General features: G+C 42.7%; 1 protein-coding gene across 2 annotated transcripts in view; it reads right to left on the reverse strand.

The window, feature by feature from the left end:
- The window catches only part of FARP2 (FERM, ARH/RhoGEF and pleckstrin domain protein 2), a gene marked incomplete at both ends in the record, with an annotated part of 70,977 nt that overhangs the window by 4,482 nt on the left and 48,953 nt on the right, over positions 1-17,542 (reverse strand). For both annotated transcript variants that reach the window (XM_080623279.1, XM_080623278.1), the window contains 11 exons: positions 2,349-2,512; positions 3,212-3,330; positions 4,662-4,744; positions 5,401-5,490; positions 5,869-5,937; positions 6,756-6,886; positions 7,907-8,144; positions 8,668-8,749; positions 9,741-9,874; positions 11,719-11,808; positions 16,178-16,356. In XM_080623279.1, the coding sequence (XP_080479405.1) occupies positions 2,349-2,512; positions 3,212-3,330; positions 4,662-4,744; positions 5,401-5,490; positions 5,869-5,937; positions 6,756-6,886; positions 7,907-8,144; positions 8,668-8,749; positions 9,741-9,874; positions 11,719-11,808; positions 16,178-16,356 (1,379 nt within the window). The remainder of the gene's footprint in view (positions 1-2,348; positions 2,513-3,211; positions 3,331-4,661; positions 4,745-5,400; positions 5,491-5,868; positions 5,938-6,755; positions 6,887-7,906; positions 8,145-8,667; positions 8,750-9,740; positions 9,875-11,718; positions 11,809-16,177; positions 16,357-17,542) is intronic.

The following is a 17,542-nucleotide window of genomic DNA, read 5'->3' on the forward strand; positions in this document are numbered from 1 at the left end:
AGGGCGCACTCAATCCCACTGCCCATGTCACCGACAAAGATGTTGACCAAGACCAGTCCCAACACCGATCCCTGAGGGACACCACTCGTTACCGGTCTCCAGCTGGATATCGAGCCATTGATCACAACTCTTTGCGTAGGGCCATCCATCCAGTTCTTTATCCACCGAGTGGTCCACCCATCAAATTGATGTCTCTCCAATTTAGAGACAAGGATGTCATGTGGGACAGTGTCGAAGGCTTTGCACAAGTCCAGGTAGATGACATCAACTGCTCTGCCCCTGTCCATCAGTTTCGTAGCCCCATCATAGAAGGCCACTAAATTGATCAGGCAGGATTTCCCCTTAGTGAAGCCATGCTGGCTGTGACCAAGCACCTCCCTGTTTTTCATGTGCCTTAGCATTTCTTCCAGGAGAATCTGCTCCAAGAGTTTGCCAGGCAGAGAGGTGAGACTGACTGGTCTGTAATTCCCTGGGTCATCCATTTTCCCCTTCTTTAAAATGGGGGTTATATTTCCCTTTTTCCAGTCATCAGGAACTTCACCTGACTGCCATGATTTTTCAAATATGATGGCCAGTGGCTTAACATCTTCATTCGCCAGCTCCTTCAGGACCCGCAGATGGATTTCATCAGGTCCCATGGACTTGTGTACGTTTAGGTTTTTAAGATGGTCTTGAACCAGATCCTCTCCTACAGTGGGCCTCGGGTCTTCATTCTCACAGTCCCTGTGTCTGCCTTCCAAGACTTGGGTGGTGCGGTCAGAGACTTTGCCAGTGAAGACTGAGACAAAGAAGTCATTAAGAGCCTCAGCCTTCTCCAAATCCTGGGTAGCCAGTTCTCCTGATAGCTTCCAGAGGGGGCCTACGTTGTCCCTAGTCTGTCTTTTATCCGCTATGTACCTATAGAATCCCTTCCTATTATCCTTAACATCCCTAGCCAAGTTCAATTCTAACTGGGCCTTAGCTTTCCCCACCTGGTCCTTAGCTTCTCTGACAATATCCCTGTATTCTTCCCAGGCCGCCTGTCCCTGCTTCCACCTTCTATAAGCCTCTTTTTTCCTTTGAGTTCTCCTGAGCAGCTCCTTATCCATCCAAGGAGGTCTCCTGGCCCTCCTGCTGCACTTCCTTCTAGCTGGGACACAACACTCCTGAGCTTGGAGCAGGTGATCCTTGAATAACAACCAACAGTCTTGGGCCCCCTGCCCTCTAGGGCTGTATCCCATGGAACCTTACTAAGCAGGCTCCTGAAGAGGCCAAAGTCTGCTCTCTTGAAGTCCAGGGCAGTGAGCTTGCTGCACGCTCTTCTCACTGTCCTGAGGATCTCAAATTCGACCATCTCGTGATCACTGCATCCAAGGCTGCCCTGGAGCGTCACATTTCCAACAAGCCCTTCCCTGTTGGTGAGCATGAGGTCAAGCATGGCCCCTCTCCTTGTCGGCTCCTCTATTACTTGCAGAAGGAAGTTGTCTTCCACACAATCGAGGAACCTCCTGGATTGCTTGTGCCGGGCCGTACCATCGCTCCAACAGATGTCAGGGTGGTTGAAGTCCCCCATGAGGACAAGGACCTGTGTGTGTGAGGCTGTTCCTATCTGCCTATAGAGCACTTCATCCACAGATTCCTCTTGATCAGGCGGTCTGTAACAGATCCCCACAGTAATGTCCCTCATCGCTGCTCTCCCTTTAACCCTGACCCACAAACTCTCTGTCGACTGCTCACCCGTCCCCAGACAGAGTTCCATACTCTCCAGACTATCCCTAACATAAATAGCAACTCCCCTTCCCCACCTGCCAGACCTGTCTTTTCTAAAGAGCCTGTAACCTTCCATTCCAACACTCCAGTCGTAGAAGCCATGCCACCATGTTTCTGTGATGCCTACTATATCATATGGCACTTTCTAATGCTTGCTGCTCACCCCTGCCAGTGAGGGAAGGTCAGAGAAGCCAGATTCTCTTCTTAATTCTAGATGTAGCAGAGTAGCTAACCAGACCTCAGTACAGCAGAGTCAATCTCTAAAGGAAAAGATCATGGGTAGGTAACTTATCTTCCAGCAAGACTGATGAAACCCAAAGGAACAAGTCAGTCCTAGGATAGCCTGGGTTTCCTCTAATATTTGCCTCCTTCAGTACCTCTGTAGAAGCAAAACCCTGCTGCAAGGAGACAGGAGCATGTGTATGCAGAGACAGACATGCACAGAGGAGGGCAAGCATGCAGTGGCCTTTTAATAGCTCATGCTCTCCCATGGATGCAGAGATGCTGCCAAGGCAAAATGGGAGATGGAGTGGAGGATGAGCAGTGGCTGAGAGAGCCAGGATGGACAGTGAGACATGAGAGCTGCTCCCTGCAGGTACCTCAACAGCCACACTGTGGTCAGTCATGGAGACGCTCGTGTTGCGGTACCAGCACACGTGCATGGTTGTGTTGGCACGGTGGTGGCTCTGCCTGTCCAAGGAGCTACGAGAAGAGTGTGTGTCATCTTCGGACTCCTGTTCTACAGAGACCTCATCAGAGGATCCTGGGGAAGGAGAATTCAGTACTGGTTTAAGAAAACTGTGCAATACAAAGAGCAAGAGAAGCAGGGATTCCTGAGAAAAAAACCCTGGTTTAGTTCCTATGGTCCAGGTTTAAAATACATGAACTTGAACTGGTTACACAGCTCCAAAAGACCACTCTGAGCAGACTGTTCTGGCTTTCATTACTCAGCTCTGCTTGGGGCAGCTGACTCAATACTGTGTAAAACAAATAAAAAACCCCCCGCATTTCATCTTCAGTTAATCCTTAGTGAGGAATAGGAAGAAGTGCTCCAAGAAGGCATACAACATGTTTCAGCACATTCATAACAACAGCAGAGACAGGCACAAGAATGCTGGACTATAAAAGCTGATCTCCAAATCCACTCAATTTCTGGGCATGAAAATGTACTACATCTTTAAATCGAGAAAAATCTATGTAAGAGATGAATAAAGGACATTATAAAATCAACAACTCTGTAACAGAAGCATCCCCGCTGTATTGAAAGTTACCAGGAACATCAGTCTAGGAAGACAAGCATATTTCTTTTGATTAAAACACAATTAACAATTAAAGCACAATTAACTCCCAATTACCATACAAATTATAAACCCACACCATTCACGTAATCAAGTTCACAATAGGAAAGATGAAAAGTACACGACAACTGATGCTTTTCAAGAAGGCAGAGAACAGCACTTACTGTTGGAGCGATTGCATACTGAGTTTTCCAGAAGCATGTCAGATTTCTCAGTAGATTTCTTGGCCATTTCAATTGCCATGTTTAGGTCTTCCATCCACTTCCCCATCTCCAGGCGGGTACTGCAAAATGAACAGTGCAAATGGAGATCACCTCAGCCTGGAGCCATGACAGAGTGCTAGTGTGCTGATGGAAGGCACAAATCACTGCCCACGACAAGGAGCAGCCCCTTTACATTAAACAAATAAAAATAAAATACAAATTCCTCCAACGCATGAGCTTTCCATATAGGAAGCTGTCCTTATACAGCCTTCACCTCTACTTTCAGGCCTTGAAACAAGACTAAATAGCCATTTAAAACTTGGACTTTACAGCAAAGAGAACAGCCAGCCAACAGGTCACATATTCTCCTCTGGAGCTATCAGCCTCAGAAAAGGAATTACACGGTCTAAGGCATCACTGTTCTTCATACAGACAGCTTCGTAACTGATGGGTTATTTCAAACATGAAATCATGTTTTCACTCCAAAAAGCATTTTGAAGATGTGTGGCATGACCATCCTGGAATGATTTTGTTCAAGGACAAGAGGCAACCTGAAAGACAGTATAGCTTTTAAAGAGGACATAGGATTTATTACCTGATATCTTAATCCCACATAGTTTTCATTACAAGATCCATGGCTCAAGCCATGATTATGTCGTAATAGCTTTACAGCTCAAATATATGTACCTATATGCATTGGTATGCAGCAGCATAAGGTTTTCCTTTAGAAATGGCCACAGCATTTCTTTTTTACCTCTGGCTACATTCCCTGTGTGCACAACTGCTGTTTCAAGTGCTATATGCAGTTACACGCTCTCATGTTCGCTGATCCTGAGAGAACAGGCATAGTAGCCATCCTAAGTATATTTCACATATAAAGTAATAAAAGGCACCAAACTCACAGCACAGGGACAAATTACACTGAAAAGGAGTCAGTTTTCTCTCCAAATCAGCCTTTAATTTTATCTCTCCCTTCCCAGCTTCCTCCATGAGATCCATGTGGGAACTCTCCCCTCCTTACATCCGTTAGCATGTTCTTGATTTTAATTCTTTTTAGGTCTCTCAAATATTTGTATGTCTAGATTTTGTTTTGTCTCCTGGTTTATAACAGTTGTTTAAAGGACTACACTGTTAACTCAGCTAACTAGAAAACAATACAATGGCAATAACAATACAAATGTTATTTGCTGCTGCTGTGTGCTTAGTAGCACACTGTTTCATGAGGTAAATTATTTGTTCCCAAAACACAACACTGATAAAGGAGTTGTGAAGCATCCTGTGTTTGCTTTGAAGTCATGCTTTCCAGAGGATGCACAAAACACCCCCTAGCTCTGCACCAAACAATTGAAAAGTAACTCCTTGGAGAATGTATTTATCAAACCTACAGGCAACTGAGGAAAAGAAATGTTACCTTGCTGCCACCACTATGGTTTTTTGTGCTGAATAGATGGTGAAGCAGTGTGGGACAGCCCATTCATTCTCACTCTCCTCCACCTGCACAAAAAGAAAAGGTTTTTCTCATCACTGCTTGGTGACTGAAACACTAAACCTGTCCTCCTTAGCTAGCTAGGAATTTGAGTCAAATACAATTACAACCCGGTTGCAGTAAGTGCAAAACAGCTATGTTTTTATGAATACCACCTATTTCAAGTCTAATATGGCTCTCTATGAAAATCTACATTGTGTGTTTCTACTGCCACAGCTCTAGGAGCACACCACCACATCCAACAGGGTAAGAAAAAGAGGGATCTGAGCAGGATTCAGCTTATCACTTACCGGTGGGTCGAGCACTATCAGCTGTAAATCAAACACAGAAAGAACAGTCCCATTAGAACAGGGGGGTGGGCAGACAGGAGGACTGATTAGATGCCTAGGTGTGTGTACAGGGAGAAAATGCCAGGACAAATCCCTATTTCCAGATCAGCCTCTTTCAGCAGCCTGAAAATGAATGGTCAAGAGGGTGTGCTCCAGCTGTTTTGCTAAGGATGGAAGGAACAAGTTTATTGCCTGCAGACAAGTGTTTGACACACAAGCTGTTGTCACTGCCCTGGGAGCAGTTTGTGGCTTTGGATCTCACACCCTGAAAGAATGCCCCCACCTGCTTCAAGGTGAATTTCCCTAATGTTGTGATGCAACTTGAAACCACTCACCAACATGCCATGCAGAGGAAGATGTCCGTGAATTTTGAACTGATTTGTCCCTGTAACCCCTTTGCTCGTGTAGAGTAACATATCTGAGAACTGAAAAAGGCAGGAAGAATACGATCAGTGCTCTGGAGACAGCAGGCAGGGCCAAGTATTTTTGGTATCTTTTTAAACAATCTGTTGTTTAAAGGCCACTGTAAACACACGAAAAAAACCCCAACAACTGCCATTTCTAAGTCAGTTTGGCCCCATTTCCTTAAAGCCACTTTTTAGTTACAAGAGAGGCAATTAATCCGTAAAATCTCATTAAAACTACATGCCATTAAGGAAACCAGCTGAACAGACAGTGTTGTCACAATCACGCCTGCTCTAAAAATCCCATAGACTGAGCTGTCAGTTCTGATTGCTGATTTTCATCACACTTTCACAACAACTTTATCTTGAAGAGTTTGGGTTTATGAAAGCAACACCCACCAGAAAGAACATCCGCTGCTGTAAACCTTTTTTAGTGAGCTTGTACAAGCAACCTTCCCGGATAAACTCCTGCAGTGGAAAATAAGAAGTTAGATAAAGCTTCATCTTTCCCAAACACAGAATTTTAATGGTTCTTTTTTTCATCCCAGAGTATACAGATGTTGATTGGTGCCCAGCAATGATCACTAAACAGATTTGTTAAATGCCAGATGACACCTTTCCTGCTGTTCTGTAACATGAATCAGCTCCTTGCTGCAGCCAGCATTTAAATCAATGAAGCAAGAAAAGGAAAAGGAGCAGAGTTCCTGTTGGACACCAGCAGTTCACCTATTACACTTACATCCCACTGCAGTGATTGCCATAGCATCCCAAAAACATACGCGATGCTCCTGTACTTATGCTCAGTATATCTATCAAAAACAGAGAAACAAAAAAACCAAGCAGGAACTAGACAAAGTACTAGAAAACGAGAGTCACTGATACAGTTTTGCCCAGTGACGTGGCTCTCACCATCACTACATTCTCCATGCAGTCTCAGTCCACAGACAGAGATTGCACCAGAGAGACATAAGCCGACGTGGCAGTGGATTTCCTAGAGAGTACACGACATAGTGCTTCCCACCCAAACACAGAGCACTGTACCCCCATGTACCCAGTATCTGCAGCACTGGAAACACAAAACTATAGACAGAGTCTAAGCAGAAGCATTTTTGATCTATGCCCTAGGCCATCAAGATCTCCACGGGACCTACTATGAAGACAATTACACAAAGCCTTTAGAGTTGTTCCATAATACAGAGAGGCAGTGATGGCAAGTACATCGTTAAAAGGCACTTCCTTGGAAACAAAAATAATAAAAGCTCTGGAGACTATGCAAAGGTACTTACTCTACCAGGTGCTGTGAGATTATCTATACCAATCAAGTCGTGCTGCAGCTCTGTGAGCTTCTGGAAATTCTCCAGGCGAATGAGACTCTGCTGTAGCTGAGACGTCATTTCTGTGACTTCCTTCAGTGCATCTATAAGAAAATGGCACCAAGGGGATCAGAACAGAGCAGACAAACCCAGGCCACCGATTTTATCCCTGGAAAACTGAATCTGAAATTTATAGCCAGGTTTAGAATAGGACAGAATAGTTTGGAAGGGACCTACTGCCAACTTCTTAAAGCATATTTTATAGCTACCTAGGGGCAAAACAGAGACCAGCAATCAACTTCATATGGCTTCCTATGCTTCTTATGTGCTTGTTCCTACGCTTACTTAATAAATGACGAAGAGTTCTTAAAAAACCTGGATACACACCCCTGCTAAAAAAGGGGACAAGAAAAGGACCGATTTTCCAGTTTTAATTGAAACACTAAGATCCATCAAGATTAGCCATGAGAAAAACACTTCCTTGAATGTTCAAGGCTGAGCTGTCTGGGGCTCCGAGCAACCTGGTCTAGTGGAAAGGTGCCCTTGCCCATTGCATGGGGGTTGGAACTGGATGATCTTTAAGGTCCTTTCCAATCCAAACCAGTCTGGGATTCTGTGAATGCCAGAAAAAGCATTAATTCCATGCAAAGAGAACAGTCCATATCTAAGTTATTGTTTGCATTTTCCAAACCAGCAGTTAATGCAAATTTCTGTCTATTGCAAAAAGCTTAAGAGTCCTGCACCAGAGCACGGTAGGAGAGCAGGGAAACCTGGTACCAAATCCTTCAAGAAAAACAAAGTTAATTTTAAAACATAAGCTAAACACTATTTTTTTTTTTTTTTAAATTAAGCTGCCTCCTGCCAGTTTTCTGCTATTCTACTTGGTATATTCTAGTTGGGGTTTTTTTTAGGATGTTTAAATTACAGTATTCACTAAGCAGTTGTGTTTTCAACAATCTAAATTAAAGTTCCTGTGTATTCCATGAAGCTGCATGTGAGAGTCAGAGGTCCTGAATGGAGAAAAAGCATTTACATTGAATTTGTAGATATAATGCTTGTCTCACCCAGGGTACAGGCACAACTTCGTTTCTGCCTAGCACATATAGAGCTGAGAGCTCACTCACTTCGGCAGTCAGCAAAGTCCTGGTGCTCTGCTGTGTAGTGCTTGCAAAGCCTTCCTAGGATCAACTTGTAGTGCATCAGTCTCTGAATTGGTTTGAGCAGAAATGTGTTGAGGGGCAGGTAGCAAACCTTCTGCAGCTCAAACTCCTTATACACCATTTCCAGCTTCTTCAAGCGTTTTGTTGCTTTCTCCAGTTCTGTCAGGACCTCATCATGCTTCTGCAGATAACTGGTAAACTCCTGTTGAATCGTACAAAAATTTACTTGGGTCAAAGCAAAACATTAATATAATAAGAAATAGCAACCACTCCCTGATGTTAATGGAATCATTACTCCACTACGACAGCACAAGTGTTAACTGTCCCATACGAAGGCACTTCAAGTGAAGGTGACCTCATTTCAGAAGAAGCTACTCTGCAGTTAAAAAAGTATTTATATTTTCGATTAAACACCCTTATGAAACAGCGTCTCCACAGGGTGAGTTCAAGCTGTGCAAACAGAGGAGAGACAGTGAAGCTAATTAAATTATTAAATCTTCTGCTGAACAACCTTTTCTGAGGGTAAACATAGGTGGTCAGATAAGCAACAGTGGTATAACACCTTACTGTAAGTATGCACGGGGTTTTTACTTGCTTATCAACAACAATTATTTGCAAGTCAGTTTGGGTTTAGTGGAAGTGCCAAGCCTTGAACCCCCATCATTGACCAAAGAAAAAACTGACTCAACAATTCTGACAGTCCATGGTTTTAATCCTTTATCTACCTTCAGGGTACGCATATTCCTGAGCATGACATCTCCAATGCGTTGATAATCTCCTTTCACGTAAGCATTGGTTCTTCCTTCCCTGAAATACATGTAAGGGGAAAAAATAAGGCAGTGCAGTACATGGGAGATCAAGAAATTTCGATTCTCTCCCTCCACCTTCCCCTGTTCTTCAGGACATAAACTTTAACAAACGCTTCCTGGGTATCTGTGCATTTGAAGGACTCCTTTAGTAAAATTAAGGGAAGCAGTACTAACATTAATGCCTCCTCTATCCATTTGTAGCCACATAACATTCCCATCTCACTGTTTGGGTTGAAAACTTGGTACAGAAATATGGAAGCTGCATGAAATAACAAACAAAGCCATGCTCAGAAAACTGTGAAAGGAACAGAAATGAACTTGTCTGAAATTAAAGTCTGTTTGGGAGTTTAACCTCTCAGACTTCTGAAAAAATATCATATCATGATCCCACCCACATTTATTTATTTTCGTTCATACTTTTGTCAATGTTAACTACTCCCTTTTGAATGGTAATTGTAGTCCAATACATTACATCTCAGGTCAGGAGAAAGTAATACAAAGATTAAAAGACTGAAAATACGCTCTTTGAAATAAATTGTGCTGCAAGAACTGAACTCAAGTCTTAATTACAAAAGTGTTTCCTAGATTTCACCTGAAGATTCATTAACCAGGTGCTGAAAAACCCACACATCTTTTTGGCCTTGTGTTTCTCCTCTTTTCTAAGGCTACAGAGACAACACCAGATTATATTGACGGTTGGACTCAATGATCTTAAGAGTCTTTTCCAGTCTAAGTGATGATAAAAACCTTGGTTGGGTGTACAATTCATATCATTCTATGATACTACGTACAAGGCAGTAATTGAAAAATGGCCTTTGCAAAATGTATACAGTACCTTTTAAAAAACTATAATGTATTAAAAGACTTTTTCCTTGATTCCACTTACACAGAAATAGCAGTTCAAAAAGAGATTAAGTACAGTTTTGAGGTGAGGACATAGGAAAAGGTCACCCTGCTCACTGCCCATGCACCACACTATTAATGCTTACCAGAGTGATAGCCTTTGCTCAATCTCTTTCAGAAAGCCTCGATGAAACTCATAAATCGGGTCTATGTTAGAGAAGAGCAATGTCATCAGGCCCTCTGGCATAGCGTTCTCCTTGATGACTGCGCTGCGAAACCACTGCCGGAAAAAAACATGCATGAGACACATTTCTCCTTGTAAGAAATTAATTGCTACCATAAAAATTCCTGCTCCCACAGCAATGGGGGAGGAGAAAGTGTGTGCATAGGGAAACAGCAGGAAGGAAGGAGAAATATTAGGGAAGACGTAATTTGGAAAAGCTTAAAAGTCCTGTGCAAGTTATTCAGTAGCTGGAGACATCTTGTTGCATGTCACGCACTGCACTTTTTTATTGCTTTCCATTCTCTTTCTGGGAGGAATGAAAATATTTAAGAAAACCCCAAACCTCTGAGGTACCAGATGTTCCCCCATCTTTCAGGAGAAGTGCTGGGAAGCCTCTAGGAGGAATCTGAGAGAAATGATGCTCATTGAGCTTGCAGAGAATACCTCAACTGAAGACATGCAGAGTTAAGGGACTCATGCTTCTCTTTGATGAAATTAAAACTAGAGCTTACAGGAATGCAAGGTCCTACACCTGGGTCGGAGCAATCCCAGGCACAGCTACAGGTTGGGCAGAGAAGAGATTCAGAGCAGCCCTGCAGAGAAGGACTTGGGGGTGTTGGTCGAAGAAAAAATGAACATGAGCTGGCAGTGTGCGCTCGCAGCCCAGAAAGCCAACTGTATCCTGGGCTGCATCAAAAGGAGCATGAGCAGCAGGTCGAAGGAGGTGATCCTGCCCCTCTACTCTGCTCTCCTGAGACCTCACTTGGGAGTATTGTGTGCAGTTCTGGTGTCCTCAACATAAAAAGGACATGGAACTGTTGGAACAAGTCCAGAGGAGGGCCACAAGGATGATCAGGGGACTGGAGCACCTCCCATATGGAGACAGGCTGAGAAAGTTGGGGCTGTTCAGCCTGGAGAAGAGAAGGCTGAGTGGAGACCTCGTAGCAGCCTTCCAGTATCTGAAGGGGGCCTACAAGGATGCTGGGGAGGGACTATTCATCAGGGACTGTAGTGACAGGACAAGGGGTAATGGGTTAAAACTTAAAGAGGGGAAGTTTAGATTGGATGTAAGGAAGAAATTCTTTACTGAGAGGGTGGTGAGGCACTGGAATGGGTTGCCCAGGGAGGTTGTGAATGCTCCATCCTTGGCGGTGTTCAAGGCCAGGTTGGATGAGGCCTTGGGTGACATGGTTTAGTGTGAGGTGTCCCTGCCCATGGCAGGGGGGTTGGAACTAGATGATCTTAAGGTCCTTTCCAACCCTAACTATTCTATGAATGCAACAGTCAAAGTGTTCAAACCTGGACTGCATGAATAAAGGCTTTTAAAGAAAGAGAGTTGGAAGCTCAAAGCTGTCCTCCAAACAAGGACTCACTTATCTATTCTGGGTGAAAGGAAGGGAAAAGGAAGAGAAAGAAAAAGAAGCAACAGAAAAAGACAAAACTCCTCAAAGCCCTAAGGATCGTTAACACCCTCTGCAATTGTCATCTGCTCTCACAATCTGAAGGGACAAAGACAACAGCTCCCCAAGGAATTCTGCAGAGCTGATAGATTACAAGCAGAATTGACAGCAATGACTATTGTTGAAGTTGAATGCAAAAATCATATTTGCGTATTTGCATCCTTGTTCACAATTTTCCAAGTGAAAGTTTGCCTAAGACATCAAAATGACACATGATGTAGCTGTTGGAGCTAAGCATGGAAGTTCAGAGAAGGTACTCCTCCCTCACATGAGGGCCTATGTAACACGGAAGGTAACAGCTACATGGCTCATGGATTATGCTTTATCATAGGACTTCCTTCTTCTGATATCTGGAAGGAATTCCAAGTTTTCCCCAATTAACAATTACAAATCTGTTAAAAGATGGAAAATCATTAAAGAATGTTAAACAAACCCTCTTACCACTGTAATAACTTCCAGATCCTTTAAATACGTCCGTTCTGTAGCAAGAATCTCCTTTGCTATGAAGTATGCCTTGTCAGCTGGGCAGCGCTAGATAGAATACACAGTACTCAATCAAGTATTAAAATACAAATGTTCTATTTATTACTAAGCACAAGCTCAAACCTTACATACATTTCCCTTTGCAGTGTGCAAATGAAGCAGTTGATTACTAACAGGGCATCTCTGTATTCAGTATCATATTCTCCAATACTGACTTTACTACAAAATACTACTTATATTACAAGATTATGAAAATAATAGTCAATTATATATTGGTTACATGAACTTTCAAAAATCAAAGGAGCACTTTATAAAAATTTGGAAACAGTTATTCCAGTCTTCCTAGGTTTTAAACAATTCCCTAATCAAACAAAGTACAGCAGATTTGCAATACAGTCCTTTTCCAAAACTATTTCCACTTACAGCTTTCACTCAAACCCTTTGAAGACTGTAATAATTAGCTAAGAAAACACAAAAATCAAACTACATCAATTGCAGGCTCCAGGGCTGCTATTTAAGAAAAAGAGAAGACAGAATGGACATGGAAGCACAAAGGAAGGAAAGAGTGAAAAGAGATGTTCTGCAGCTGTAATGAACCAAAAGCAGAGCTAGCCTGGAAACACACATGAAAACAACAGCAAAATAAATCACATAACTAATACTAAGTGTGGATGACTTTCTGGCAAAGAAGAGCCATGTACCCAGATCAGCAAGTGCCTATGTGGAGTTCGACATGAACCAAGGAACAACAGAAGGTGAAGGAGGATGGGAGCGAGGCACTGGGAGTGAGAATCCCAGCAAGATAAGAAGGAGCTGGAATTTACTGAGTTGCTAAATTGAGGACTGTTGGAAAACTTGAAAGGTCAGGTTCTCACACCTGTGCTTAACCAATTATATGTTAGTTGTTACGGGCCTCAAAGATATGTATCCAATCAAAGTGGGCCAAGTTAGTGCAAACAACTTTAAGAAATAGTATATAAAGAGTTAGTTTTCTATAATAAATGGCTTTTGTCTGATCACATTGATCTCCGACTGAGTCCATTCCGCAACAACTAAGGAACTAATCACATTTCAAGCTAAGATGCTGCTTAGTCTCTTCAGCGCACTATGCTGTGCTGCAGTTTTGTGCCAAATCCTTGCTTGGTGAAAATAAATGACAGCAAACCCATTTCAGTTATGTCAAAATTTGGCATCCATCTTAGCTCCTCCTGAGGGTAGCAAAGCTTTGACTTTTTTTCTCCCTTTTCCTTGAATGTACCAAGTTAATAAATAATTCTCTTTTGAGAGATACTTTGAGATGCCCCCCAGCACTGTCAGCACAGCTACTCAGTGCTTCCAAATCCTTCATTTCAATAATGCTCATGGAGGAGACGTTTTCCTGGTTGCTCAGTGATATATCCATTGAGTCCATCTTAGTCACATAGAATCCCTGGAGGTGTGTATCCTCAAATAATTAATTTTGAGAAACTATCTAGCCAGTTTCAGGTTATTTCATGCTAGATTCTATGTCCCAACATCAGCACCCTCCCTAGAGGAACCAGAGGACAAACTCTCACATTCTTACTTCTATTCACACCATAGCCATCCTCTTAACTTTAATGTACCTGCCTCAGGTACATGATGGAAGGGAAAGTCCTAACTCATCTTGGCTTCAGGTATGTTTTATATTTTCTCGGGCTATCTGCCTGACTGTAGCGTCATAAACCCTCAAAATGCTGTTTAACCTCAGTGGGTGTCCTTCTCAAGCAGCCTCTTTCCAAAGGATAGGACTATCATTTTCCTGACCTCCCTGAAGACAGGTGACAGAGCCATTTTATCTCACCCTCTTCCTCCTGCACACTTACCTGTCATGGAACACCCTGCTAATAAATCAACAGAACACAACATACGCTAGCTTGGCTGCAACCTCAGAAGTCTCTTACATTATATGAGAATTACTGCTAATGGGTATGTTTTTTGTGTAACACAGCTTTGTGTATGCTGCCTCCTGGGTTCTGCAGAGGATACTATAGCGCACAATGCCCTTAAGGGACTAACTTCCATGGAAAAGAGAGTTTCCCAAGGCAAAGCAAAACTGGGTATGGAATCAACCACAGGCTGTGAAAACAGATCACAGGAAGCCTCATCTCTGTAGCCATGGCAGAGATGATTCAGCTGCGAGCTCTGCACTACATCACTGCACACATGCATATCTGCTCATTTCCTCTCCCAGCATCACCTCTCCACTCTGGGGACTCCCCAGCAGCCTCCTAGCACACCTGCACCTGCCACCGCCTCTTACTCATTTAAACAATTGCTTAAAGAGTTACTCTGAAGTGACATACATCATCCACTCTATTCCTGAGAACTCTGGAAAAGATCCTGCCTGTCCCCAGTTCACACCTTGTCCTTTGATCCTCACTTGATTGATTCTTCCCCCCTCTCAAAAACATTTTTCTGTATTGTTTCTTCCTTGAAAACATACAGAGTGTGAGGGCGTGTGCAAACACACCATGCCCACAACTTCACACTTCCCATAGCTTGCAAGGGCTCTTTTTCATCTCCTTTGAGCACTTCTGCACATTTTCACTTTATTCTCCAGCTGACTGCTTGAGGCACAGAGATGCTTTCCATTTCCCGAGCATCTTCTTCCTTTCTCTTTCCCCACTGCATCACACCTTTGGGTTTATTCCTTGAAGTTCCTGCTGCTTTCTTAATTGCTCCCTGCTGAAAGCTAATGCCCTTAATTTTTTTTTTCTCAGTCTTTTGGGTCCTAACTGAATCCCCTGTGCTGAGTCCTGGCAGCAGCTGCGAGGCAGACCCTGTAGCAGAAGCACCAAGAAGTGGAAGGCTCACAGTATAACAGAGGCCCTGCCAAACACCTTCACTACTGGTCAGGCACTGCCAGAGGAAAGAAAATCAATTCATGACTGAAAAAAAAACAAACACAAGAACTCCCTAAGGAATCAGTCCGCTTCCAAAGTCCAAAGAAAACATTCCTACAGCCATAGCAGGCATCTAGGCAAATATCCCCACTTGGAAAAACTAGTGTTTCAACATACTGTGTACACATAATCCCACCTGGAAACCTTAAACACTCTCTAGATGCAGCTTGCACCAAGTGAACTGCTTGTGTTGAGTGAAAAGCTCTATTCTGAACTCATAAAGGCCAAAACCAAAGGATTATGAGACTAAGAAAGACCATCCTGTCTGCCTTGTACCTACATTACAATGTCACAAAACTACCAGATCTGGAAATAAACAAATAAAGAGTAAGTCCATGCACAGAAAAACTGCTCAACTTTTGACTTCAGAAGCGATAAAAATATCTCTGGGTGCGGGGAACTCACAGAAAAAAAACCAAACCAAAAACACAAAACAAAACAAAAAACCCACACCATAAAAGCCCAGCTTCTATGCACTTTCCAAGTAGATTGCTACAATCAACCTCCATTAGAAAAGGAGACATTTACCATTAAAATGAAAGCAAACAGTGACTTGAAAAGTAACTAAACCCTGCAGCTTTCTACAGCAACAGCAGCATCACGGCAGCATGGAGTGGAAAATCCACACTGTAAGAACTGAAAAGTTTACATACAAATGACCTGATTAACTAGGTGGAAATACAGTGGCATCACTACTTTATTAATAGAGCTATTGTTAAGATGTCTTCCTTGTACAATAAAGCTGCAAAACTGCTGTGAAATTCAACTTAGTTAAATTTAACCCATTTAACATCAGTTTCTGCCTGGGCTTGCTTAAGTTAAAATACTGTATTCAAATAGGCATCAAAGCCTTAGAAGTCTCTGAAATGACTAAGCTTAAGACCAATTAAAATAAAAAAGTTCTCTTTCAAGATTCTTTTATAAATTCATTTCAGCCTGAATGAAAACTCAAGCTTCTGAAATATCACATTGGGCTTCAGCATTTAGGAGAGACAATGCAGTCACTGCAGGTATTTCCAGGTTATACTATCCCTGGTATAAGGATAAACAAGAGGAGGTATTTAAGAAAGAAAAACCACTGACAACTAACAGCAGAGTGATCTGTTAATGCCATAAACTCTATCTCAAAAAGTCTAAACGAGATAGGGAGGCTGAAAATTGGGGGTAGGTAGGTGGAAACAACCCACAGAGTTGGACTGTTTCCATCTCAACTCTCAGTTATTGGTTAAACTGTGCTCTCTCCTACAAGCATTTAAGCACACTGGTCCCAGCAGCAGAAGCCAAGACAAGACCTAGGCCAAGACATCAGTGGAGATTCTCATCATAACAGTGAGAAGCACAGACCTGACCAAACCTTCAGCACTGGAGTTTTTAACACTAAGCACCAAACACATCTATTCTACTACAACATGTAATGCAATCAATACTAAGTGACCAGCAAGCACAGCTCCTCATCTGAAACCATCACTTTCCTTGTCACATTATTGTCTTACCTTACGTTTCATTTCGTCATCCTCTTCTACCCTGGCACCACCAGCATCACTAAGAACAGGACTCAAAAGAGGAGATGAACCCTGGCCAGCTGCATTCAAGTTCACCTGAAATGTCGGGTTCAAGCCTAGGGGATTCTTCAGCACAAGGGAAGAGAGCTGAGAATGGTCCACTGGGAGGCCTGGTGGGAAGAGAACAGGAAGATGGAGTGGAAAAGGAGAGAACATGGTTTTGAACATAGTTATTGTAAAGCATAAATTGCAATCTCACATTATTAAAAGGCAAAAATAAAAAAAAAAAAAAGAAAGAAGACATATACATCCAAAAACTGAAGCATGCATCTAAAGCAAACTGAGTGTTCCTTGCAACCCAGCTGTTACCCGGCAGCACAGTAAGGACAGACACTTTTACAAGTGCATCTAAGGTAAAGGATAAATTGTTTAGTGTCTCAACAAAATGCTTACATTCCGCTGGATTTTGTTGAGTAGCACCAGGGTTTGCAACATTGGATTATACTGCAATAACAAGAGCACGGCTTTTAATTTTTCTTTTTAAAAATCAGAATTACTTTTCCCTCCAGCAAAAAACCTGGGACAAATCATTCTGCTGCTTCTCCATTCCAGCAGGTAAAAGCTCATTATTAAAAATACATTCAGAAATCTCCAAAATCATACAAATGGGAGAGGAAAACCTATAGCTATACAAAAAGGGAGCATGCAAGAGATTTCATTCCTGGCTGTTCTAAGTATTTGACCAGAATAATCTACTGATTTCAAAAGGAAAACTCAGCACTGAGTATTAATTGGATGGACACAATCCTCTCGCATGGCACAACGTGTCTGAAGCAGGGGTAACCTGTCCTGCTTTGCTTTTATTAATTGTCAGTATTTTTTATTATTATTTCATTTGTGGACCCTTTAGAGATTTCCGATACCTAAGGTACCGTTACAGTGAATTTAAGCCTCGGAACAGTAGCTGCTCTCCTCTCTTCTGCAGGCTTCCCCTCGGTGTTCACAGTGAAAATAACTTTTCAGGAATACCTGCCGCTTTCTGTGACCAAACGAAGGTCACAAACACTCCGGGTACTCCCACAATGCCCTCAGAATTCCTACCTAACCTCACCTATCTATGTTTTTTTTTTCCTGATCTTCCCTACAATAAATAGACAAGCTTTGTCAGATCAAGCAACTGAATGGATACCAAGTACTTCAGTACCTACAGCTTTCACTACCCTGCTCAAATGCTCAGCCATGCTCACAGCCCTCCCCAGCATGATTTTGTTGTGTGCTAGAAGCCCCAGCAAGGGCTAAATCACCTGCCCGAACGAAACTCAGGGAAAATCAACAGCGACACAAAACCTGCCAACT

Source organism: Psittacula echo, assembly GCF_963264785.1.
Source record: "Psittacula echo genome assembly, chromosome: 7".
In the NCBI taxonomy this organism is placed as follows: Eukaryota; Metazoa; Chordata; class Aves; order Psittaciformes; family Psittacidae; genus Psittacula; species Psittacula echo.